The 26119-nt window shown below is 26.3% G+C and overlaps 1 protein-coding gene across 1 annotated transcript in view; it reads left to right on the top strand.

Moving 5' to 3' along the window:
- LOC129961547 (QRFP-like peptide receptor) overlaps nucleotides 1–25509 on the top strand; it is a 116216-nt gene extending 90707 nt beyond the window's left edge. Inside the window, exons 6-7 of the mRNA XM_056075031.1 lie at nucleotides 18611–18743; nucleotides 24351–25509. Of these exons, the coding sequence (XP_055931006.1) occupies nucleotides 18611–18743; nucleotides 24351–24680 (463 nt within the window). The 3' untranslated portion in view covers nucleotides 24681–25509. The remainder of the gene's footprint in view (nucleotides 1–18610; nucleotides 18744–24350) is intronic.
- The last annotated feature ends 610 nt before the right edge of the window (nucleotides 25510–26119 follow it).

The following is a 26119-nucleotide window of genomic DNA, read 5'->3' on the forward strand; positions in this document are numbered from 1 at the left end:
ATCTTTCAATTAGTAATAGAAAGAACAAATGCTTTTCTTAAAATAATTAGTTAAATTCATGTATTATTATTGATAAATCATGAAACTTTTTTTTATATTCAAATATAGTGATTAAGTATTTTGCAGACCCTAAACCCAGAATTAAATTATTATTTCATTATGTTTAATATATTTTCTTAAATTAAACAGAACATTTTCAATAGCGGGTTTAATTCTTATTTTCACTTTATATTTAACTTCGAAAAACATCGTATCAAATATGTACAATGAAACTTTTAACACTAAACTGCTTAAGAATCATGAAAAACTTAAAGCTTGAAGCAAAAATGTGAGGAATGTCCATGTCCACACTGTAAAGTTCATGAAATTTATAGTTTTTTTATCATACTTAAAATAATTTTTATATTAATCTTATTTTCCCTATATACTTTAGACTAATTTATATTGAATAACTGCTATTTAAGAAATGATAAAAAAATTCTTATAAATGATTTATTATTAGCAAATTAAACAAGGTCAGAATTTCTGAAAAATTTTAGATAAAAAAGTGTGAAGATATGGAAAGAGAATTTAACTACCAAATTAATAAAATTTTAAGTATTTTTCATAGAAACATTTTTAAAAGGACAGACAGTCTGACTGCTATATTTCTCTTTAGCTATATTCTCCACATAAATACGACTCGAAACTTATTTCATTTTTTAAACTATCTGTTAGTTATTAAACTTATATTTAGGTTTAAATTTTTGAAAATAACTATTTCTTGACTCCAAACTTTATTTAAATTCGGCTTTGTAAAAAGAGTACTTCATCAAAATGCGCTTTATTATTTTCTATGAAAAACCATCCTCTGCACAGAACTTTTCAAAAGGAATATACTCTCTGAATCATAGTGCAAAACTTTCATTCAGAAACTTTCCTCACTTTAACATCGATTGAAATGGGAGCGACGGGCGCACATTTTATAAAGTAAAAAAAAGTGCTATCAGGAGTTATTTAATTGCCTGATCCTTTATACTCCGAGATGACGACTCCTTTTCCGAAAATTGAAACTTCCCGTTCATTACACAGGCAAGAGCTGCATAAAATAAAACTTTTGCAGAAGTTTAAAGTACTTTATTTGGTCAATCCTGCTCTTAGAATTTGATAAATGGAGCTGAGGATCGAATCAATCAAGAAGATTCAGGAACAAGAATCGAAAAGACGAGATTCCCCCCGCCCTTATTTATTTTCTTCTTTACCGGTTTTAATCGAGAATCTATAGATTCTTCGGAAATCAAATTCCCAATTTATCTGGAATAACACATTTAATTTCATTTGTAGTATTTTTTTATATTAAATATTTAATGTTAATAATTTTTGTTTTAAAAATATTAATGACTTTTTTTATTTATTATGTGCTATTTTTAATTAATAGCTACATATATTTTTCAGTTATGTTATTTAGATTTCAAGGAATATAAGGTTATTTGGTTAATGTTCTTCTCTATTTTATTATGATATTTTAATAGAATGAAGATTAATATAATACATGCAGTGGAAGCAAGAGGACGTATGTTTTCAGGAACATTTCTTTAATGATCACATTCACACAAAACAAACACAAACACGAAATACAAGACAAGACATTAACGTGCGCACCTATTATGGAACAGCATCTCATCTCATTAATTACAATCGCAATGCCCTATGGGATGTTTACCTAAATAGGCATCGCCATCTATTATCCAAAAGAGAAGATAGAGTTATGCAACTGTTACAATATAATAATACAATATTAATTAGGAAATATGTGGTTTAAATGTTGTTTAAAATTGTGTTAATACAAAAAATAATTAATAATTAAAGCATACGTGTGAATCGTAACGATTTTGTGTCTCCAAATTCTGATTCGTTAGAAAAATATCAATTTACCAAAACGCAAAAAAATAAAATAATAATAAAATAAAAAGTAACTAAATATGTCATATTCAGGCCCCTTATTAATTGCCAATTATACGTAATTTCTTAATTGGATTTCAGTTGCTAATTATTAAAACTATATGAATTAAACTTTATAGGAAATTCTCTCTAGAATGCCAATATATACAGTAATTTCTAAAAAATTTTCTATATAACAAACCATGTAATAAAAATAAAGCACTTATATTTTGTCAAAATATGTATATATTTCAGTTTTCAACCAATTACGTTATTTTAGTTTCGAAGAATACATAGCAATTTGGTGTACGTTCTTATCTATTTTATTATAAGTTAATAATAGAATATTAAGTAGGAAATGTATGGTTTAATTATTGGTTAAAATTGCGATAATGAATAAAATTAATGACAATAAAAAGTAAGTGCGAATTGGAACGATTCTGTGTCTGCAAATTTTGATTTATAAGGAGAATATCACATTTTACTAAACGCAAATATATATATATATATATATATATATATATATATATATATATATAATATATACATAAAGGAATAACGAAATATGTCATATTCAAAATTCTCCCCAACATCAATTATGCTTATTTTTTTAATTATTTTCAGTTGCTAATTATTAAAAATTAATTAAACTCTGAGGAAATTCTTTATATGTATACAGTTATTTTTTTTAATGTTTGGTATGTAATAAAATAAAAAATGCATTCATGTTTTGCTAAAACATTCAGAGCAAAAAAAAAGATAAGATAAATTGTAAGTTAAGAATATGATATAATCAATTTAATATAATTTTTACAAAAAGAATTTTCAATACTTTTCATTTTTTGTTAATTATTTTTGTTTTATAAATATTAAGGACTTTTTACTAATTTTTCATTGATAGCTACATATACTTTCCAATTTTCAACCAATTATGTTATTTAAATTTCAAAAAATATAAATCAATTTCGATAATGTTTTTCTCTTTTTTTTATGAGTTAAAAGTAGAATATTAACTCAATAACAGAATGTTATTTGAAATTTTTGCTATGTAAAAAGCCAAGAAAAAAAATAATGCATTCACATTTTGTCTAAACACTCAGAACAAAAATATAAAAGATAAATTATAAATTAAGAAAAGGATATATTCTATTTAATACAATTTTTACAAGAAGAATTTTCAAATATTTTCATTTCAAGAATTTTTAGGTCTATATGGATTCAGCTTCATCATCAATAGCTCTTCCACCATAAATCCTACAGCAACAATAACAAAAACAGTTTTATCTCATCAAGTGCATTTCATTAGATGACAGATTTCTTCAAGATATAAATATATTATAATGTAATGATATATTATTTTTACTCATTGTAATTGAAAATAATTATTCATTTTACATCAATACATAATTTATATTATGATTGCAATTATTTGAGGTGTATTATTATTAATAATTTTTGTTTAAACATATAGAAAAATCTCTCAATAATTTGATACGCCATCTTTTTAATTCCTGGTGTTTTAATGTTGTTAAACGCTTAGTTCTGTATATTTCCAACATTTAATTAAATTCATTCTACATAGCATGAAAATATTTTCTATTTTTTACAAATATTAGTAATACTTATCGCATTTTAATGGCATATTTTCATACAATAAAATACGATTAGGAAATTTTGTAAGCTCCTTAGATGTGATTTGCTTTTCAATGTATTGTAATTTTTGTGAAATGTTTTGCATTTCATAATAAACCTCACAATAATAAGGTTATTGAAAGGTAAGCAATTTATTTTTTCTAATTATAAATATATGACAATTTAAATATTTATACATAAATGCTATAATAAATGGTTCATTGTTTTATTCAACCATTTATTATAACATATATGAAATCAATGTTGAACAAGAAAAGAAAAAATATAAGATAATATGAGCAATGATAAAGAAATAATAAAATGAAAAGAATAAGAAAGAAAATAAAATCAATGTCGAAACTACGTTTTTATAAAGAGCTATAACATATATGCACGAACGAAAAATGTGCGAAATATATGAACAAAAAATATCTTTAAAAAACGTGGTAATGTCCTCAATATGAGCAAAATCAAAAGATTGGTACGTGCTTTTTTACGTTTTTTTCCTTCGTGTTTGATGAGAATAGGAAATTTATTTAGAATAGAATATTCCCTATCTGTGGCTGTAATCGCTTAATATCGTAAGGGATTTCTTTGAAATGCCTTTCGAAAGTTTTCTAAGAACCGTGGAGGGAGTGTTTTAGCTGAGTGGACAGATATGATTTCTTCTATAGTTTTTTATACATATCGGATCCTTTGATGTTTTCTTTCATTAAAAATATACCATAAAAAGGTGTAAGAAATGAAATTATTACATTTTTCTTTTTACTCATCAGGTCAAAAAGATTTTTTTGCACATAAGAATGAGCGATGGGAGTGAGAATAAATATGCAACATATGTTTTGGAAAAGTAATTAAGATGAGGACTTTGTTATATTTCTTTTGTATTTGTTTGAAGATTTAACTTGATTTAATTCTTCTTTAAACGAAATAGATGGTCATATTTTGGCTATGAGAGTAAGAAGAACATGAGTTATGATTGTTAAAATCTGATAAATCTGTGTTGAAATTGAATTTATTATATATGTATGTATTCCACAAAGCGTCCATCCTAGGGAATTCCAAATCCAAAATATCTTATTTTTATTTGTTTGTAGTTTTCCATGAAAATAATCTCCACCAAAATAAATACTCTAACCTTCAGATATTCGACTGAGTAACAGAAAAATCTGATCACCCGTTTTGAAAATAATACAATAATTTCATAAAACTAAATTGACAATTTTTTTGTATAATTAACTCGGAGGATTCTAAATGAAGGAAAGAAACAGGATAAGAAAGTAAAACTGAGAAAATTCTTGTTAATCAGAGACCCCTGGTCAGTTTTCTATTCATAATAAAAATGAGTGGAGGAGGCACATAATGGAAATTAAAAATATTCAGTGGTGTTACTGAACTGAACAATTATTATATTGATTTTAATCTCTTATTAAATAAGATATAAAGATGAATTTTTCAGAAGGTACTTCGGAAGCGATTTATTGAGTCTTTTTGTGAGGGAGGGTTAAATTAGACTGTCGGCTTATGTTAATATACTATTTTTACCAAAAAGTGTAATGAAAATGATGAAAAAATGTGTTTATAAAATATTTCGATAAAACATATTCCAAAGCAGTTTTCTTTATAAAAAAACTTTGAAAATCGTCTTTTTGCTCTAAATGAAATTCAAATTTTAAACAATATATTTTTATCTATTTAAATGCATATCTTCTTTTTTAAAATTTAGAAAAAAAGAAATAAAAATGGCCATCTATGAACTGTTGCAATAATTTGAGTTTCAGGATCAAGATGGAGTTAAATTATTTCAAATCCTATTCCATCAAAATCATATGGATATGCACACCAATTGGATATGCACACAATATTTCATATTTTAAGGTGGAAACTTATCAGAAAAAGGTAACGAATAAGTGACTGATTAATATAGTCCTTAGCAAAACTTTCAAAAATGAGAATTTGTGATAATGGGATAAATTGAATTAATTTCTAATTAGGAAGAGAAATCCATCTAGAAGAAAGTTCATATATTTAATTATATTCTTATTAATAAATAATGCACGAGAATCTTCATTAAAATCAATCTTTACTTAAAAATCACTTAAAATGTTTTTTTTATTTATTTTATATTAATTTTTTCTAGATTTATTTAATTCATTTGATTAACAATAAAAGAGGTTACTTTGGTATATTGTATCTAAATTGTACTGTTAGTCTAATAGTAATGAAAATAATAAAAAAATCCTTTTACGATTTAGAAAATACATTTGTCAAGAAATCCTAGTAGTTAAAAGAATCTTATTACTAATTACTATAACAAAAAAATAATAACATTTGAGTGTTATTGCAATGCACTTAAATTTAATATCACTCGTTTGGAATTTCAAGCATTTCTCATGAATAAAAAAATAATTGTAAAATGTCTCCATTCAATTTGTTTCTAATCAAAAAAATAAATAAATAAGGTTTTTATTTAAATCACCTTTTCATAGCATTTAAGTTATCGATTCCATTAATTTGAAAATATAATTACCAGCATTAAAATGTTGCTATATAAACTTACTTTTTTTTCTTTTACATGACTGATTAGTTCATGACTGAAATAAAGAAAATGTTTGCGTTAATTTGGACAGATGTAAAATCCTTCATCTTACTCTTTAAAAACTGTTTTACAACAAAAAGTATGACAGTTTAATTTTTAAAAGATAATTCCCCGAAAAATATTATTTTTAGATAAATAAAAACATTGATATGATTATGTTTAATATCGAATTATATTTTCATATTTTTAAAAAATCAAGAGCTATATTGTGATTTTTTTCACAGCTTTGGATATCAGACATTAAATTTTAAATTAATTATTAGTTTTTTTAACCTTATTCATGCTCTGATTAATTAATTTTCATTCATTCAAAAATTGTAATGAATAATGATAAATATGATAGCTTTGATTGCTGTACAAGGCGTCCGCTAACATCCTCCGACATTATATAAATATGTGAACGGTAACAAAAAGTGCCACAAACTTGGTATCTAGATGCAGTAAAAAAACTAAGAGTCACACAATAAGATTGGTTACAAAGCCGCCTGGTGGGAAACGACAGTTTTAGCGTAGCTATTTCGAAAACAGTACAAGATACAGGAGAAAAGTCAATTACAAAATAGTAAAACATATTCGATTTACTATAAAAAGACTCTTGAATGTAATATTGCCTTTAAAAAAACATGTAAAAATCGTCTTCGTTTGCGATTTTCGAACTCTATGACGTAACAATAGAAAAAAAACATTAAATGTCGTCCTGATGACGTAGTCGTTAGTGCAGGTCGAAAATAAAAATATCTGTTAGCAACTAAATGTTCTATTTTATTTACAAAGCTTTTATAAATATCTTGTATATGATTGCTGATATAGAATTATAAAATTTTATATATTTTGGTTTACATACGCCGCTCGTATTTTTAAGTTGCCTCTTGTTTTCGGGGAAGTATTGACCATGAGCAATCAGTAAAAAAAATCAATACGGAAGTTTCTCTTAACATGAAGCCTTTCATTAAAACATATTTAAATAATCATATTTAAAAAAATGTATGTTTATTATAATTAATCTAATCATTTTCGTAATTTAATTTTTTTATTTTACCTTCCAATTTTGAAAGAATAGAAAGACTTGCTGTGATTAAAGCGATAATGGAGGTTATTGTTTTCATTTTAAATGCATTCCAAACTTGAAATATATTCATCTGCTCCATTTTCCAATAATATTCCCCTAGAACCTTACCAAGTGTTTAGAAAAGTACATCCATATTTAAATATTACACCACATAGCGAATCAGGAATTAAATCAGGATTAAGAAATAAATGAATATTGCATTCTCATTTTTTAAATGAAAGCACAGTTCTAGATAACGTTAAGAATGAAACATTTACGTAAAGAACGAATCAATGCATAGTTGATAAAGATATAATTTTTCGACGATATGATGGTAAATTCTATTTAGAATATTATTTTGTAAATTAAATATTTATTTATTTATGTTTATCTAGTCTCTTGAAGAAAAAATACCAATTAGCATGGAAAAGATACTAAAATTAATATTCTTTGTAATTTCGAAGCCGAAAGTTTTAATTTTTTTATATTGCCGATAAAATCTTATCATATATAAACCTAAAAGAAAGTAAAACAAGAACTATTTTAATAATTCAAGACTAATGATTAGGGACACCATTTTCGAAAATCGGAATGAAATAAAGATAAAAATTAAATTTCGTACGATATTATTTTCAGGATTAAAAAAAATTATTCTTTTCTGGGCCATTTCGAAAGCTTGTAGAACACATTAAATTGTAAAACTATAGCCATTTTTTTAAATTAATCACTGCATTGATTATAGTCGTTATTATTTATATATAGAATTATGATCTGTAATATTTTTAATAAATTAGACAATATACTTAAATTTTCATATCAATAATATTTTCATAAAAATGAAGAAATTGCTTTAAAAAGTATTTTACAAAATACTGTAGTAATATATCATCTATATTTAATTTCTAACTTTGAAATAAAACTATTTTCTTTTAATCTTCCAGTAAATAATGACACTTCTTTGTCCTCTTGTATTATGGTATGAGATAAATAATTGCTAATTATAAACTTAGAAATGAGAGAATGCTGTTAAAAAAAATACTGATTTATCTACAAATGATTTGAAAAAGAAAACACACCTGATTCTTTACCTGAAACTTTTATAAAAAAAAATGCTAGTCATTCTGCTAAGCTTTGCTCTGAAAGTGACTGAAAAACAAAGATGAATATATGAAATGATAAATTTAAAAAGAAATTAGATAACCGAGACTACTGAAATCATGCATTTAGATCCTTAAAAGATAGTGGCAAAATTCTTGCTTTATCTTTATTAATTACAGTGAAAGATTTAAAGTAAATTTGCAATAATTGTTATGCCATAACAAATCTGCATCTATTATCATCATTTATATATTACTATAAATAATCTAAAATAACTAATAAAAATAAAATAGGTTGACAGATCTGTTATCCACCTTGATCTTAAATGATGCAACCGTATAGTCTGATATGAAAAGATTTTAATTTTGGAAGAAAATAGACTACTTGTTTGCAATTAGAGCTTTTTTGATAGCACATAGATAGCATATCTGATTTCCATGCTTCGGGTACAAACTTTAGCAGCAGAAGTACTCTGTTATAAGGTGAGATAGTTAGATATTGTTTAATTAGTCAGTTTGAGGAAATAAAAATATGTAATTAGAAAAATTATTGAATTATTTAAAATCAATTCAATTAATATATAATAATAATAATAAAATACATATTTTGAATATTACAAATTATATTTTATTTATTATTGTACCCTTATAAAATGGAATTGAGGAAATATTATATTCTAGATTATAAACTCTGAATAAAATTGTCTATTATCCATGACTAGTGCAAGTATTCAATGTATAAGTTTCTAAAATCTTTTGAGATCCACAAATGGCTGTGTTTAGGAGAATAAATAAAGAAATATAAATTTCCGAACCAGTTACGAAAATCCTATTCAATGACAGGCTTTTGAGCCCGAAAGATGGGAACCTCCAGGTGTTGAAGGACATTCAATGCTGAAATAAGCGTACACTTGAATTATTCTTCACCAAAATGTGCGAACTGAAAGAGCGCATGTGAGCATGAAAAGTCTTAACTTTGCTCAAAAGCTAAAGGAAGGCATCATATTCTAAGATACTACTTTTATGCGACAGATTAAAGTTACCCACCTATATTCATGTTTAATTTATACGCTTTTCATGAAGTTAATTTATTTCGACAGCTAAGGCTTATCGTATTTAACTTCAATTATCAACAGATCTGTTCTATTTTATTTGAATTAATTGAAATTATCAAATTTATAATCGAATATATAAGATATAACTAAAATTCAGCATTTATAAAATGAATATATATATATATATATATATATATATATATATATATATATATATATATACTTCTTCACGAAAGAATTATTTTAGCCAAACATAATCAATGACTGTTCTTTTCAGTAACCTGAGATGACCACTTTTACGATTCTGTCTAAGGGGTGAGATGCGGAAGGAATTATCCTTTCAGGAATTATCTTTATTGCTAAATGTAAACGTCTAGACCTTTCATCTTTCCTCTCACAGTTAAAGCCATCCTAACGCATGCGTAAAAGCGCGGTAGATTTTAAAATTCGTTAGCAAACAATATATTAAATATTCAGCATCAAGGAGTAATTTTATTTTTAAAGAGTAAATCGATCTATTTTTATTTATTTATTTTTTACCACATTCTCAAATACATGTCACATTTAAAACTTTAATTTCCAATTAAAACTGAAACCTAAGGCTTATATTAAAAAATGTATTAAAAAGTATTATCTTAAAAGCGAGTTTCACTTGAGAACCCTCTCTGAGTAAAAGAAGAATCTTTTTAGGAAACTTAAAAAATAAATTAATAAAAATAAAATAATTTCTACAAGTTCATGGGCACACACAATGAATAAGACAATGTGTAATAACTATTTATAATGAGTAACTTATGGTTTTTATTTTATTTATATATAGTTTCTTTAAATAAAAAAATAATCCAATTGATTTTACAGTTTTCTTATTTAAAATAAATATTTACCATGAGTAACTTATGGTTTTTATTTTATTTATATATAGATTCTTAAATCAAAAAAAATAATAATAATTCGGTTGATTTTACAGTTTTCTTATTTGTAATAACTATTTACCACGAGTAACTTATGGTTTTTATTTTATTTATATATATATATAAAATCAAAAATAATAATCCATTTGATTTTATAGTTAATAAATGAAACAAAATATTTCTTTTTCATAATAACGAACATTGTATCAATTATTTTCTTTAATCATAAGTGCCATTTCATAGTTTAAAAATTTGTACTATCGGATGAAAAATTTAAATACTGAGTAAACATTTGTTGAAAATATAAGGCTGTATCAAACAAAATTAGATACTTGCATATTTTAAAATAAGGGGATGAAAAGCTATTTCTACGTGTCTTAAGGCTATAAGACTGGCTGTATATAGAATGGAAGTTAAATGACTTTCTCCTCAGATTCGGTTTTACTATGCAAAACATTTATCATTGAGATTAAAACTAAATTCAAATTCATAACATGATTTTAAATACATTTTAACTTTTTGATTGAGTTTAAGAAGACACCCCACAGCTTTCTATATATTATAAATTCTAGTTACTACTTATATAGAGGAAAACTGAAATTCGATTTGTAGTACGTAAGAATCTACATCTAATATAATTTTATCTCACATTAAAACCGGAGGCATGAAACTTTCCAATAATGAAATTAAAACTATTAATCACGATTTTCAATAAATGCAACAAAGGATTGTTATTTCATATTCTTAAATCTAGAACAAACTTTGTATAAAATAATACATTCATAGAAATTGAAATGCAAGAAAAAGAAATAAAATCCAGGACAATAATCTAAAATGTGTGCGTTTATTAAATATATCAAATAAAGAACTGGATAACATAATAAAGTTCGTATATTAAATTCAGAAAAGCAATATAAATTTGATATTGAAAAACTGTTTTCTTCAGTGCATAGTTAAAATAAAATCTTTTCTAGAGTTTGGAGAATTTTATTATTTTCGAGTACTTATATCTCTTATTTCTTAAATGTGAAAATGATATAAAAATTTTCAACGACAAGTTTTCAAACAGTATTCTCAATTTATTTAACAGAAACGCTGTTATTCCCAATTTACAAAATTAAATTTTGCACGTTTCTTATTAACCACATTCTTGGTTTGACACTTAGAGGCAATAAAAACAATTTTTAATCATCTTTGTTTCAAAAAGTTTATCTCAAAAGTGTTCTTTTTTTCATTAATTTAAAGCAACCATCCAATCATTCAAAAAAATGGTAAAACTTGTTTTTAAAAATTTTGATTGCTTATTCAGGTCTTTGCTATGTAAGAAATTTTAAATGGGTTTGAATTAAGTCAGCTTCTAAGTAGCTATTCCATTACATCTTAATACCCTAAATGTGCTCTTATTTTGGAAATATTTTACTTTTGATATAGAAATACTTAGCGCATTTAAAAGAAGCAATTTTGTGAAATTTTAAAAAGCTTATATCTTAAAATAAAATAATTGAAAAAATATGTATCCATAATTATTAAACATTTTATTTTTTCCCCTCAACTTATGTGGATATATAAATACTATAACTAGGTATATGAGATTTTCAAAAGTCACAAAACTCACTAAATAAATTTAGTAGGAATTATATATTTTTTTAAAGTAAAGAGAACATTTAAATTACGCAAATAGTATTGATAAAATGGCATTAAGTTGATTGAATAGTAAATCAAACAGTCTGTACAACTCGAAAAGGCATAAAACAAAGTAAACATTTTATGGTTAATTGAAGATCATTTGTTCGAGGGAACAAATCACATCTTATGATTAACTTTCTAAGTCTCATTAGTAGTTCTCAATGAGCTTCGTTTACGACTCTCGTTATCAATCGTCTCCAAGTAAGGACAAATGATTCCTCATTACGTTTTATTCATTTGCAGAGTGTTCTATTCATTTCTACAAGTTTATGCATCGTTGAACATATGTGGTGTAAGAATTTTCCATTAACCACTTGTTTGCGGAAAAGGATGTTATAATATTGGCCCTAATGTATTAATTTTATTATCATTAATGACAAAAAATTTAGTTCTTGAAGAAGAAAAAGCCTTTATAAATAATGACGAAATATTCTATGAAATAATTATGAGTTTTCTTCTTTCCAACTGACATTAAAAATCTCTATTTCCTCAATGATTAAAGCAGTGATGTGGAAAATTACACTCACAATTTATTAATATAATGGCATAACAAGTTTATCTTTTTGTGCCTCTTAATGTTTGTGCTTTGAATGGTTTTCTTTTCTTTAATTTAATTATTTATGCATATGTGTTCCTTTATTCGTTTTCTGGAAATGCGTTATATGTGTGAGCAAACATCTTATTAGAATATCAGTGATAATTAATTTATTATACATAAATCACGTCAGAATGTATGAAAAGGTATCAATATTTGGTGATATGCAAATTAGTAAATTTGTTCTTACACATCCTACAATATTGTACTGCTGGATTAACAATCATTTGTACAAAAGAATTGTACCATTAATATTATGCTATTTATTAGTGAAGCTTTTAAACTTGTGTTTGCAGTCTTGCAAAATAAAATATTCTCAGAAAAGCCTTTTATGAAGCAGAAAATAAAAAAGCATCCATGTGTAACATTTTCTTTACCTAAACATTCATTACTTGTGTTCTCTATAGATTTTGAAGTGATCATGTGTAAAATTGTGGAAATGTGAACCATTTATTTATTTAGTGCATATTTCGTTAATACAATTCTTATTATTGTTAGGAATCGGGATTAAAATATCCAAGAAAGTAAAATATCATCCAGATAATAAAATAACTGTACTATTTTAAATTATAGGATTATATGCTTGTTAAGTAATTATCTGGAAATGGGAAACACAATATATTTTCTATGGAGAAAGGTTTATAACAATTTGGTAGATTATGTAACTTACATCATTATGAATGATGTGAATTACTGAAACGCTCTACTCTACATAATTGAAAAAACGCATCGGTAGATTTTGTCAATCGCATTAAGCACTGCGATGAATGACCTGCCAAATGTAGCAAGAACCATTGCTTACTTTAGCCTCCATTATCTTTTTTCCCAGTGGTTCAGTTTGTTATTCTTTATCTGTTTACCTAATAAAATGCGTCTTATATAAATCACATTATATAATAAGAATGAATCTTTCTAAAAGAATGTTGGTTTAAGATATGTTTATGTAAATTGAATAAAAAAAGATAATAAACGAGTATGGGTCACAAAAAACACATCAAACACAAAAAATGATAGATATGTTAAAATTGTTTAAATTATTTTACACTCTGATTCGAAGTTTTTGATTTGGTACATATATTAATACCCATTTCCAGTATTTAATTACTAATTATATTAAATTTCTAACATTATCGTCCTATTTAGGTTCATAATAAAATTTAAAACCGGTTTAATTAATCTTTAAAAAAATAACAAATCTCCAAAATTCAATACGTTTATAATGATAACATTCTACTGAATTCTCATTTTAGAAATAATTCTTGAGAAATAATAAGACTTGTTATCATAAACGCTGTTTAGAAGAAAAAAAAATTAAAAAGTAATACTCAAAGCCATAATAAGAGAACATTTTCAATTCAATAACAGTGCATTTTAATTAGGAAATGCTTATCTCTGAACTTTAATCGTTATTATCTTTCCTCGTAATATTTTAAAGTACTTTGATTTCAGTAGATACAAAAAATTATGAATAACCATTAATCTCGTTCAAAAAAATCTAATAAAGATTGTAATAAATTTATTAAAGAAAATACTGGTGTTATTTTTAATCTTTATTATTATTAAAACTTTTCGCCATTTTTTTCTTGTTTAATTTCATAATATCAATAAATAAGGGCTTAAAAATTTCAATTTAATTTTTATGTCAGCCAATTATTTTTAAGCTTTTTCTAAATTCAATGTAACATATTAAATCAAAATTTGATATTAATTTTTAATAAATAATCTTTTATTTTCCTTAGGTTAGGAATTACTTTTTTAAAACAAACTGTTCTTTAATTTTAATCAAACTTTCATGTGTAATAACTGCGCTGTTTCTAAAAGTGAATGAAGGTTCTACGCTCTCTAAGTGCAGAAATGTGGTATACATTTTCAAAGTAATTATTTTCAGAATTTATGGCATACATTTCACAGTAATTGCAACTTTAATTATGTGGAGTAAGTTTAGTGTTAGTATATAGTACATATATATATATTTTAAAGTATAAAATAAATTTATTTGAAATAGAAATTGCCAGGATTTCTTTAAAAATGTATTAAACGAGCTTGTAATCACCTCTTGCTATGAAACTTACTTTCTTTAAGCGTGCTGAAATTTTACGTCTTCTTTCTGATATAACAAATTTTGTAATACACCTTTATAAACTTTATTTGTTGAAACTGAAGAAGGTTTTTACTAGTTTATGCTGCTAGATAAAATAATTTTTTCCAATGATTCTTTGAACATTTTTATCTATTGATTACTTTGATCTCTTTTTTTCCTTATATAACACTGCTTTCATAATAATTTCTCATTTCATAAATGCCGGCGTCCTGGCATAGGGGTAGCGCATCTTCGCCATGATCTGGGCGTCCCGGGTTCGAATCCGGTTCAGGCATGGTTGTTCTTCGTATGTGTTCTATCTGTGAGGTGTGTGAATGTGCCCCCCTTTAAAAAGGGGTTGTGCAAGCGAATGTGTAAGTTTCATCATATGAGCTAGAAGTCAGACTTCTGCCCTCGGGTGCTCAGGGGTCTTTACCCTCAGAAGCTACTGCACCCCCTTTCCGTGGTAACGCGGAGACGACATTATCATTTCATAAATACAATGGTTGTCATTTTATTTTACTCGAAATATTTTTCTTATTAAAACATTTTGACTTAATTAAATCAAAAAGGTTTCTTGCCATCCCGAGTTCTTAATTGGTTATTTTTTACTATCTTATGGTCTAATATAATAAATATTACTTAAATAATAAATTATTTAATTTTCCCTTTAATTATTTTCTCATGCACTAAGTATACAAGGTAAAAATATTGCAATTGTCAAATTGTCAAAAAATTCGAACTTGAGATTTTGAATCTTCTCACATCATACTTAATTGAATCCGAAAAACACGTTTCTTCAATCTGACTTCTGTAAACACTATAACTCAAAAGCAAATTGAGCTAGACAGATGAAATTTGCTATATGATATTTACAATAAATTTGTAGATTTTTATCCAATTTTGAACGAATTCCATTCTGAGGAAGTCTGTATGTCAGGATCTCCAATTATAAGTTAAGACAATAACTACAAAAGGAAGACAGATATGGATAACATTTATCACAAAAATGTAACTGCTCAAAAGCAGATATCTATCAAATTTAGAAGTGAATCCGTCAAAGGACCGCTGATCTCTCGCATTGTTATTTCTCAAGTAGTACATAAATTCAACGCTATGACTTAAATATATATATATATATATATATATATATATATATATATATATATATATATATATATATATATATATATATATATATATATAAAAAAAAATATGCAATGTGATTTTGCGACTGTAGCATACAATATTGTAAAATTTAGGAATATATTGTTATGCATTGTATAATATTGTTCTAGAATATTCAAACAATGTAAAATGCAAAAAAAAAAAAAATTATATTGGTCAAAATTGGGTTCCTATATTTTTTAACATAGTTTTATCAGTTTTCACCAAGTCATTTAGCAATACTATAAATATTCTTAATATTAATTAGAATAACTATTCGAATATGAAAAAATAGAATTCTTTTTCTTTTGCCGATTATCACTTAACCTAATTTGCTATGTTTTTTTTTTATTTATTTTGAAATTCGATATTCGACATTGGATATTCCTGGTTTTTCACAAGATTGTTCAATATTTCCCAACTATTCAGAAATATTGTGGCATTAGGGAGGTTGTAGCTCTATGTGAAGTTCTGCTTTCAATCTGTCCAAAAAAAATATGCTCTAAATATATATTCGATATTTTTATACTTTTGTAGAAATCGCACGCGAGTTATTAATTGAAAAAACATGTCGTCAAATATCGCTCACCGAGATTCTTGACAAAAATCGATATTTCATAACTATTGTTCACTTATGACATATACTTAATATACAAGTGCGGATTTTCTTTCTTAAGTTACTAAGCACACAATTCAAATGTGCGGAACTCTGAAAATTAAAATTTGAGTACTCGTGGTGTTAACATAGTTGCTCAAGATTCATAATTTTAGACTCAAAAACAAGGGAGATAACACTGCTATTACAATAGGTAATAAAAATTTCAAGAGAGACTAGTCCTACTGGTTTTTATAATTTTTTAAATTTTTATTTATTTATTTATTTTGGTATGTATACCAATTTTTGAAAAAACAGATCCAACATTTCATTGATTATTTATATGGCTATTATCAATCCCACCATTAAAAATATTATTTATATTCAATGGCTAGAAAACTAAAATATGTTTTACTGAAAATTATATCACAGTAAGTGCTAAATAGTAAATTTTATAGATTTCAGACCAATATTATACTGCGCCAAGTCAGTATATTAATTGACTGAAAAACAATAGACACACACTCATACGCACACACACATACACACACACACACACACACACACACGCACACACACACACACACACACACATATATATATATATATATATATATATATATATATATATATATATATATATATATATATATATATATATATATATATATATATATATATATATATATATATATATATATATATATATATATATATATATATATATAAACTTACAATTAGTTATTATAAATATTAGAGAATTCCTACTATTATAAATATTAAGAAAATCATTGGGAACTTTTCATAAATAAATATAATTGTTTTGTTATAATAATTTTAAAAAAAGTTAATGACTATAATCAAGCAACAATAACTATAATCAAGTAAAGATGAACAAGATACAAAGAAAATGCATAAAAAAATTGCTGTGACTCTCTACAAATTCATTCTTGAAATTTTGCCGTTTCAACTTGTTTTAGACTTCCTGTAGTCAGAAAATATCAATTATGGAACTATGTGTTTATCGATTATTAGAAGTGGGTACGACAACCCCAGAACACTAAAACCTAATAAGAATTAAGGAGAGTTTTATATTATATATATATATATATATATATATATATATATATATATATATATATATATATATATATATATATATTTATATATATATATATATATATATGAAACAAAATATATTAAATTGGAAGATATGTTTTTTCTTTTTAAAAACTTTTTAGCGTTTTATTTTTGTTATGTTGACTTAAATTAAATTATTCTTTTTACTCAACACGTCGCCATTTAATTTGAATAATTGTCTACACGCATTTTTTTTTTTTTTCGTTTTTCGAATTCAATTTAGAGCATACTAACAGGAACCTGAACAGAAATTTTTATTCAGTCATGATTCCGTATAAGAAAGTCACAGATGATAAAGGTTTCATGTGCAAAGCTTAACTTTCTCTTTGTATAAGCCTTAATTTCCATTCGTTGTTTTTTCAGGCATTTTATGAAAATTAACTCACATGTGATTAAAATATTTCCATTTTTAATTGAGCTTTAGTGTTGATTTATATTTATTACAGTTCCTAGGTGCATTATTAGATGCATTATGTTTCTTTTGTGATACATTTTTTTTTTAAATTTAAAGTAATGGTTAGTATATAATATAGAGATTTTTCATTTAAATCCGTATCATTTACGTTGGCTATGTTAATACTTTGTGCAAGGATAACTTTGATAGGATATTTTATCAACGCTCATAGTTCACATTTTCTCGAACCAATATATATGTATGAACCAACATTTATGGACATATTAAGAGAATTATTTGTATCTGATAAAACACGAGATGTAAGAAACTACAATAATTTGATATCAAGAATATCAAAGAAAAATCAATATCCTATTCTCATAATAGATTGTACAACTGAATATTAAAAAAACACAAATACTTGATACTACAGCATTTGTATTCTTTATTAGGAATACAAATATTGTATTGATTTATAACGACAATTTCGTAGTAGCATTTTTAAATGCCATTTGAAAAAAAAAAAAAAGTCAAATTATTGAATAGATATGCATTTAAATTGCGCAATACATCCATAATTGAGTTAGGATTGTGAATGAAAAAGCCAAAATTTTTCGGAAAAAGTTTAGATAAGTGTGTTCCCACTCTTTGAAAGTATCAACAACTAACATCATTCACTGATATGTTTCAGGCCAGGCACTGAAATCCCTCTGAGAGAAACGCACCCACGGAACCAATATTCAACTAACAGCAAATCCCCTCTGAATCCAAAAACCAAGCCTGTTCTTGTGAAACTGGAAAGTGACAATGCTACTGTAAAACAGGTAAGTAAGAGTTGCGGTTTCATGAAAGCATGCCACTTTCTTAAAATGTGTAGGTCAATAAATTTTATTTTCTTTATCAAATGGTTTAACCAAATAATGCGAATCTTGCAGTGCGTGCTTGCGGCGGGAAGAAAAAATTTTTAAAAATATTTTCAACTTTCTTTTTGGGAGAGAAGTAGACATAAATATGATTTTGAAACCGAACAGTTTCGTGTAAAAAATAAAAAAAAAATGCTCAAAATTTTTAAAACAAAGAACTATCCCCATTTCGAGTTGAAAATGAAAAAAATAATAATAAAATATACAGATATAAAAATTATATATAGTATTAAACATAAAGTATATCATTAATTAAATAAGTATTTTTATATTAAAAAAATAAGCATAAAATAGAAGGAATCTAAAAACGAATGCATATATAAATATATATATGTGTGTGTGTGTGTGTGTAATGATATTTAATCTAATATAAATCCAAATTAGTTCCCTAATTTAGTTCATATTAAATTCATTCTAAAGTTTTCTGATCCAATTCTAACTTTTTATTTAATTATTTATAACCCGCGCTCTAAAAAGCTGATGACATCAGCAGTTTCTCAAGCTCCTAGCGACAGGATAGAAGTCCCTATTATTTACAACATTCTTTTAAAGATACCCAAGATTCTCCTGCCTAAATCAACACGAATCAAAGAAATCTTTATCAAAATCTCATAGTAAAAATACTGATGGTAAAATTTCTCTCTCTTTCGCTCTCGTGTCGCGATGTAGACGGATACATATTTTCCTCCTTTTTTTTTTTTTTTTTTTGTACAAATTTTACCTTCCTTGATAAAAAAAAATCAAGGTTAAAATTTTTTAAAAAATTCTTTTTCTCGCTAATAAATAATATAAATGCGCATAAAAATATCCACAAGTTTTGAATTTAATATAATATAAATGCTTTTGACAATTTCATAACTTCATTAAAGTATAAGTTTAAAGAATCTGATTACTTTTTTTTGTAGACTGAGTAAGCTAAAATTTCTGATTGCTACAATAGATGTCCATGTTCGCTTAATTGGCGCTTAAGTAAAGAAGTAACTTTGCGAAATTAGAAATGCTATTGAAGTTGGAGTATTCTATCAAAATCTTTTTTAAAGTTACTCATAAAAATTCAGTGATGTGAAATGAGAAGGAGAGGTGAATACTACTGGAAATACTAAGTAGGAAATACTAAGTAGGAAAGTACTGGAAATACTAAGTAGGAAATATTAAAAATAAGTTGGTCATAAATTAAAATAAGTAGGTCATATTAAAAATTCATATTGCCGTACAGCGATTGTAGCAGAAGAAATCTATCAAGCTATCTCCTTATAAAAAATATACAATGAAGAGATGATTCCAAAATTATAATTACATACAAAATGAAAATTAAAGAAATTGGTCTATGTGACTGTCTATGTTTTGTCAATTATTTTAAACTAAAAGATACTATTTTGTTAACATATTATTCAAATAATCAGGCGGTGAAAGTAATATTTCAGGTTAAATAACATCTCGCTGCAAAGAAACTCCTTATTGTGAAAGGAGTTTAACAAATTTTAATTTCATAGTTAACGGGTTAATATTGTATTACAAATTGTTCTAGTCAAAGTATTTTTTTTTTCATCTGGTCTTAACATAAATTTTTAACAAGAAAATTTAAAACGAATCTTAGCAATTTTATCTTAGAGAAAGCTTTATTCAGCGGAAAGTCCAGCAGTGGATACAAGAGAAAGATTTTAATGTCTACTTTGCTTTAGTATGGCTATTTCTTCTAAGCCATTAGAGCTGTGGGGTATCAGTATACCGCAATATATACATTACACAAATACAAACATATTTTTGCAAGTAGTTTTTTTGGGATGCTGAATTGCTCCACGCACTCTAATGCAGGAATAAGAATGTTTTAAGGAAAAGTTCATGTTTTAACTTTAATTTGGAATTTATTTATTTTTAAGATAGATGTGAAATCTTGTTTATTTTCAATTCATTTAGAAAATTAAGAGAATTACTAATATTTTAAAAGTTCTATAAATTTTAACTAACAATAACAACATACAGTTTCTAAATATATTTAAATAGCTTCATAGATTAAATATTTCACTGAAAACGTGTGTACTGAAAATAACCTGTTTTTTCAAAATTTATCTAAAAAAATTCTACATTGTCATTTTCTAAAAATTATCATAATATTACATATTGCACTAAAATTAATAAAAAATAATTTATCTTAAAAGACTTGAATTACCTATTTTTACTTACTATAAGCAGGTATATATTTTCTATTGTTAACTCGAAAATCAGTAAAATGGTAATTTTTTACCATTGCGCTCATAAAATACGTTTATTTTATTAAACTTCTCTAAGAATCATAAATATTATCTAAGAAAAATGAATTTACAACTTTGCAAACACATGCATTTTCCATGTTTTATTTATGAATTAATCGATTTAAATTTTGTCGTAATTTATAAAAAAATATATTACATTTGCTGCTATTTGATAATTTTTAAAAAATAGAATCTATTAACATATAAATAACAAAGCTACAAATCTTACATTGTCTGAATTCACAAGTTTAAATTTAGAGAATATTCGTACATTTGGTTAATGAATTAATTTAATAATAACATTTAAATAATAAAACTGTTTGTTCAGGTAATGTGTTTTTATGAAATAGGCAGAAGAAATTTAAATAGTCTAAGATTTAATCAAAAAAAATTCTTTTAATATGAGATACATTGTTCCTAATATTGAAATTCAATAACAGTTCCAAATTATAAATATTTGACATACATATCTACAAAAATATATACCACGAAATGTATTTCAAAATGTTATGTATTTACAAAAGAATATATTGCATATATTAGTATTTTACAGAATTGAGCTAATCTATAAAATTTAGATATTAGTAGAAATGAAGAGACTAAAATAAAATAATACCTTCAACAAAGTGATATTTTTCCAACAAGGGCAATTGGATGCAAATTATTTCCATTTCGATATATCAGATTAAACTCTGAAAAAGTTTTTTAAAGGAAAATTCTGCAAATTCATTTTTGTTTCAAAACTCTCTCACAGAACTCATTGGTCAAATGACGAATTAATAAAAAATAATTAATAAGAGTTTCTATGTTTATAATATTACATTTCTACAGCTTTGATCTTTAGAATTAAAAATAAACGGAGGAAAATTCATTCTCATCATAAAACTTTTAAGAAGGCATCTTTCCCCCCATCATTTCCCCCATTTAATTATCTCATTTCTCTAATGATATTATTTATTGACGCATTAATGAACTAGCGATGTATTAAATTAATTAATGTATCAAGATGAATCCAGAATTTTAACTTGAAATGTTTGAGAAACGTTTCCATATCCTTCTGCTTTTGAAAATTCCACTGTGATTAATTAGCGAGTAATAAAATAAATTGAATAATTCTTTGAAGGTAAATTTCTTCAAATGATATCCTCGAAATTAATTTAAAATGAATTCTCTGGGTATTTGTGCAAATTGATGAAACTTAATTTTATTTTGTGTGATTTGATTTTATAAATTATTAAAAAATACCTTGTTCCCCAAATATGTGTATTAACGAAAACTTTTAAATAATCATGCTTACTTAAAGAAATCATGCTTAACAAATAAAAAAAAAATTAAGAACGCTTTGATAAATAGAGATTTTAAGCACATTTATCTCAAATTATAAACATTTTGTTTTCTTGTGCCTTGAAGGAGCTTATTTATATGTACCAAAGAATCTGTAATGTTATTTGCGGGAAAACGTAGGAAAAATTGAACAATAATCAGTAAAATTTACATTTATCATTTCGAGTAAAAGAAATGATTATTACGATTTACCAGATATGACACAAAACATTTTGAAAAGAGCATTCTCATATCCTTTCTTTAACTACCAATGAGATATGGGAATGAGAATCATTCGTTATGATGGTTGGTTCCCGCAAACCTGGTGGACAGAATAATGGTATAGCGCCAGCTTCCTCCCTGCTGATGACTGGACAAGCCACCTACAGGAGGAATTGCACCATGGCCAATGATGATTTTTTGGGTTCTATCTCAAATTGTAACATCCGGATCATTGAGACTTTCTTCGTATTCCTTCAGGTGTTGAAATTATGGTTGTCTTGTGATACCTTTTCTACAATAGCTTAAACTTTGCGATGAAGACACAAGGTTCCATCGACGTATTTTATTATTGTACTTAACATGAAATATAACACGATGTTTTTAGTTTCATATATTTCCAGACTTTTACTTACAGAATAAAAAATTCATGAATTTCTAGGCTTTTATCTAGGTTAACCCTTAACTGGGGAGGTGAAATTTTAGGACTTAACTGGGGAGGTGCGGTCTATGAGACCACATTTCATTTAGACTCAAATTAAATTTTCTAATGAATGTATTAGTATGAAAAACTGCCAATATATATTTTTTTGATATATAGATATGTTTTAGAAATTTTTCAAAATATATTGTCATTGAAAAAAGTAAATGCGTTGGAGCATCCATTTTCTTCTCAATTTACATGTTACAATAAATAATATTCTTGAAAACGCATATTACTTTTTACTTTTTAAATCATATTTATTTTTACAGTATATGAAGGTATATAGAAGACAATATAATGTAAAATTCAACAATTATATGAAAAATAAAAAAAAAATAACAATGGGTAAAATTGACCTTTTTTTTATCGGTTTGTGTGACTTTTATAGCACGGTTTTCTAGGGCATTTTAAACTTACATGTTAAGAACTAGTATAAAAATCAACCTATAAATTCTGTATATATATGTCTTGGTATATTAATATATTTTATAAATTTTTCAAAATACATTATCACTAGAAAAATTGATTATGTTTGAACATACATATCAAAAATCAGTTCAATGCGAACTTCCATCGAAAAACTCTTCTGTACAATTATCCTTATCACTAAAATCACTTTCTGCTTCATTTAAAAGTGTCTGAAGCACTGCTTCATAATAGGATCAGTAAACTGGATGATATTTCAGGCCCCAAGTTTTAGCGCCATCTGCTAAGCCTTGTTTATCACTGGGACACTAACAGGGAGATGCGGTCTTGGAGACCGCGCTCGTAGAAATAACTGAATTATTTTAAAAAGCATGGACTGAAATCTGTTGAAAAAGTGCACGTGTATTGAAGATCACAAAACAGGAAGCTACAGGGTCAATCCATTCAATTGAACTAAAAATAGAATAGGGGTGATAGAAAATCCATCACTAGCGGTCTCACAGACGTCCCCAGTTAAGGATTAAGCAAAAATAACAAACCGAAAACTTAACATTAAACGGGGGAAGTAATTATATGATAACCACTTTTTTTCACTCACATTTGTTTATTTATTTTTTTGAATCTAAATACTCATGGTACTTAGTAGAATACAAAATATTAAATAAAGTTTAGGTTTTTATAGAATACTAAATATTTCTTCTCGAAATTCCTTCTTATTTATTTCTTTCCCGATTTAATTACTCCACTTTCGTCATATTTCTTCCGCTTTAAGATGGAGAGATTAAGATGTTATTTTCTTATTAGGTAATCAAGATGCTTGTGGCTGTGGTTGTTCTCTTCATCTTATGCTGGGCTCCCATCCTGATTACTAACCTACTGACATCTTTCGACGTTCTGGATCGCTTGAATTACGGCTACCTGAAGCCCATGCGCACGGCTTTCCACCTCATGTCCTACTTCAACAGCTGCATCAACCCGTGCATCTACGGATTCCTCAGCGCCAATTTCAGAAACAGCTTCAAGGCAGCGCTCGTCACCTGCCTTTGCGGAAAGCGGCAGAAGATCAGAGAACGAGGCCTCAGCCGCACCGGAACAACATCCCTCAGCTACGCCAAATCCACTTTCGTCACCTGATGGCTCAAGGGCTTGGTCGTCACCAAACACGTGGCCAGAATAGCCACTGCTATGTGACCCTGCCCCATTTGCATTCGGATGTATCAATAACCAACCCTCCGTATCGTCGTCCTCTTAATGATTTCGTCTGTCCCAGAATAAACAGTTTGTGTGTTCCACTAGGTGAATTCGAACACCTTGAATTATTCCTAATGAAACATGCAAAAGCTTCGAAATTGGAATCCGACCCTTTAATAAATGGTTTCGATAATGGCGAGCTTAACTCTTTAAGAATTCAAGAGCCGCAGACTTTCTGAATGAAATGCGTTCCAAATGAGATGCTTCTAATGAATTCAGAAATATAAATGTTTCTAATCTTCAATTAACTCCGTAATAACTTACTTGGTGATTAGGAAGCAATTATATTTATCCGATGAATTATTTTGATGCACGGAAAGAACATTTTGCTCTCCACAGAATTGCTTATTTTGTCCCCGAATTATAATATGTGGTAAATAGTAATCTTAAACAGATTACTTAAATGGATTTCTCAAGTATGCTTCAAAATACGTTTACACTAGTTGGGATTTTGAAAACTTATTTTAGAATGCCAACAACTTTAGTGAAAAAGAACATATCACAGTCTGATTGATTTCCCTGAATGACATTTTTAGGCTGTAAATGAGTAGACAATTATTATATGTAGACCACGAACGAATAAAGGAAATCTGATATTTAAAAAAAATCAGATCATCATTTGAATGAACACTAATTTCAATGATGCAATTAAATTCATTCATAATTATTTTTTGATCACGTTGGTTACAACAAGAACCAAAATATAATGACAATTTTTTACCATTACTTTCTCCTTAGATTAGTATTATTCTTATTTGTGACGATATTTACTTATATTTACAGAATAATCCCAACAATAATTGGCAAATTTTAGAGAGATGATGGAAGAATTGTTGTCTGTAGAATATGCAATCGCATTCTAACTTTACTGAATAAGAAATATTTGAAAAGTGATATTAAGCACAAGCGAAATGAAATTCTGGAACTCTTTTACTGATAACTATTTTTACAATAGATGGTGTAGAGAACAAGTGAATATACATGCATCACATTGTCAGTTCATGAATCGCTTTATATTGTATTTGACTTTTCATTCCAAATGCTTCAAATACATTTCCTGATAATCTGGCGGAGATATTTAGTATGCAAGCAGTGAATCTATTGCAGATGGTGCTTTGCATATTTTTCTTTGAAAAAAAGTCCAGACAAATCTGATGACAAAGTTGTCCAAGAGATTCATATTGATAAAACCAGTGTTTCTACAACTAAGCCTAATCAAAGCAGGACTTCAGCCAGCCTAAACATGCCAAGGCTGAATGATACTGGTGAGAAGGCTTACATTCTTATGAATTAAGGAAATTGCTATATGGTAAAGCTAGCTA

Source organism: Argiope bruennichi, chromosome 2, assembly GCF_947563725.1.
Source record: "Argiope bruennichi chromosome 2, qqArgBrue1.1, whole genome shotgun sequence".
In the NCBI taxonomy this organism is placed as follows: domain Eukaryota; kingdom Metazoa; phylum Arthropoda; class Arachnida; order Araneae; family Araneidae; genus Argiope; species Argiope bruennichi.